This window comes from Perkinsus marinus, assembly GCF_000006405.1.
Source record: "Perkinsus marinus ATCC 50983 genomic scaffold scf_1104296972658, whole genome shotgun sequence".
Lineage (NCBI taxonomy): Eukaryota > Perkinsozoa > Perkinsida > Perkinsidae > Perkinsus > Perkinsus marinus.
Window position 1 is genome coordinate 1 of NW_003201689.1, and position 1,221 is coordinate 1,221.

General features: G+C 46.4%; 1 protein-coding gene across 1 annotated transcript; it reads right to left on the reverse strand.

Annotated features, from left to right (window-relative positions):
• Positions 1-23: 23 nt before the first annotated feature.
• Pmar_PMAR002564 (conserved hypothetical protein) lies at positions 24-1,155 on the reverse strand (the record flags this gene model as incomplete). Its single annotated transcript, XM_002766512.1, has 8 exons — positions 24-132; positions 178-273; positions 319-439; positions 482-588; positions 629-719; positions 760-856; positions 897-1,012; positions 1,055-1,155. Coding segments are annotated over 8 exons (838 nt in total), but the record flags the coding sequence as incomplete, so codon positions are not given.
• Positions 1,156-1,221: the final 66 nt, after the last annotated feature.

Below are 1,221 nucleotides of genomic sequence, written 5' to 3' on the forward strand. Positions count from 1 at the left end.
GTCTAATATGTCTTGTGGAATACCCTTGTGTAGTAGGAACATCGACACATCATTAGTGAAGTTATTGCAGTTGTTGGTCATAACATCATAGCTCTCCGGAGTGTACTCCAAGGACAGCCTTTCCACTAGCACCTAAGAAGGATGGTACTCCTTGTGTGGGCCAGTAATGGCTCTCACATTATAGAGTTCTCGCTGAGTATGGAGGGTGTAGCCAAGTTGGATACGCTTGATAGGCGTTCCAAAGGGTGTGGTCTCCGGTACACTACGGAATACCTGCGATAGACCTGGTGATGATGATGATGGTGGTGGTGCGCTCACATTGCCACCATACCACCATTCCTTATTGAATGCGACTATGCTTGTATGCCAGATACCCTCAACTCTATGGCCGAATAGTATTGGGCCCAAGGTCCTAGAGGCACCGTTGGATATATCATAACTGATATCATCGTAGGAACATGTAGCAGTGATGTGATCCTACAATAATAACTCAACTTTCTCCTTACGTCTACCCAACGTATAGTAAAGGTATTCATAATAGTCGATGGACCCACTACCATCCAGATCCATATCTCTCAATGCCTCTATCTACAAGACTTACTCATTATCGGCTGCTGCCATTGCTCACCTTAGATTTGCCATCGTCACCAAGGCGAGATAGTAATCCATCATAGATATCTTGATACGAGAGGATACCTACACCGCTGGTGTCTAGCCGCCTGAATAGGAAGCCTCCTCACGAGTTGTACTACCACCTACACGAATTCGTCAATAATGTCATGGAGTAGAAGAGGATCCTTCTGTAGCTTTCGACGCAGGAGCTCATTGACCTCCATAAGATGGTGAGGCATAGTACCTACAGTGGAGTCAGCATTTTCCCCAAGTGAGACTGCTACCATTGACCAGCATAGCATGCTTGAACTCTTCTAGATCAACAGTGCCATCACCATCGATATCCATAATGTCCAACGTACGTGCAACCTCACTAGCCATCAACCCTGCATCGATAGATCTGCCTGATAGGTATGCTAGTATAGTAAGGTTGGATATGTACCTGTGCCGAGAAGCACCCTTCCTTAGTGCATCCTTCCAGACATCAGCAAGCTCTGCTGCATCTATTCTCCCATCACCATCCTTATCCTGAACCCGGAACATGATCTCTATCTCATCTAGTATAGAGGGAGGCAGAACGATCTCGGGTGTAACCAGCGAAGGGCTAAC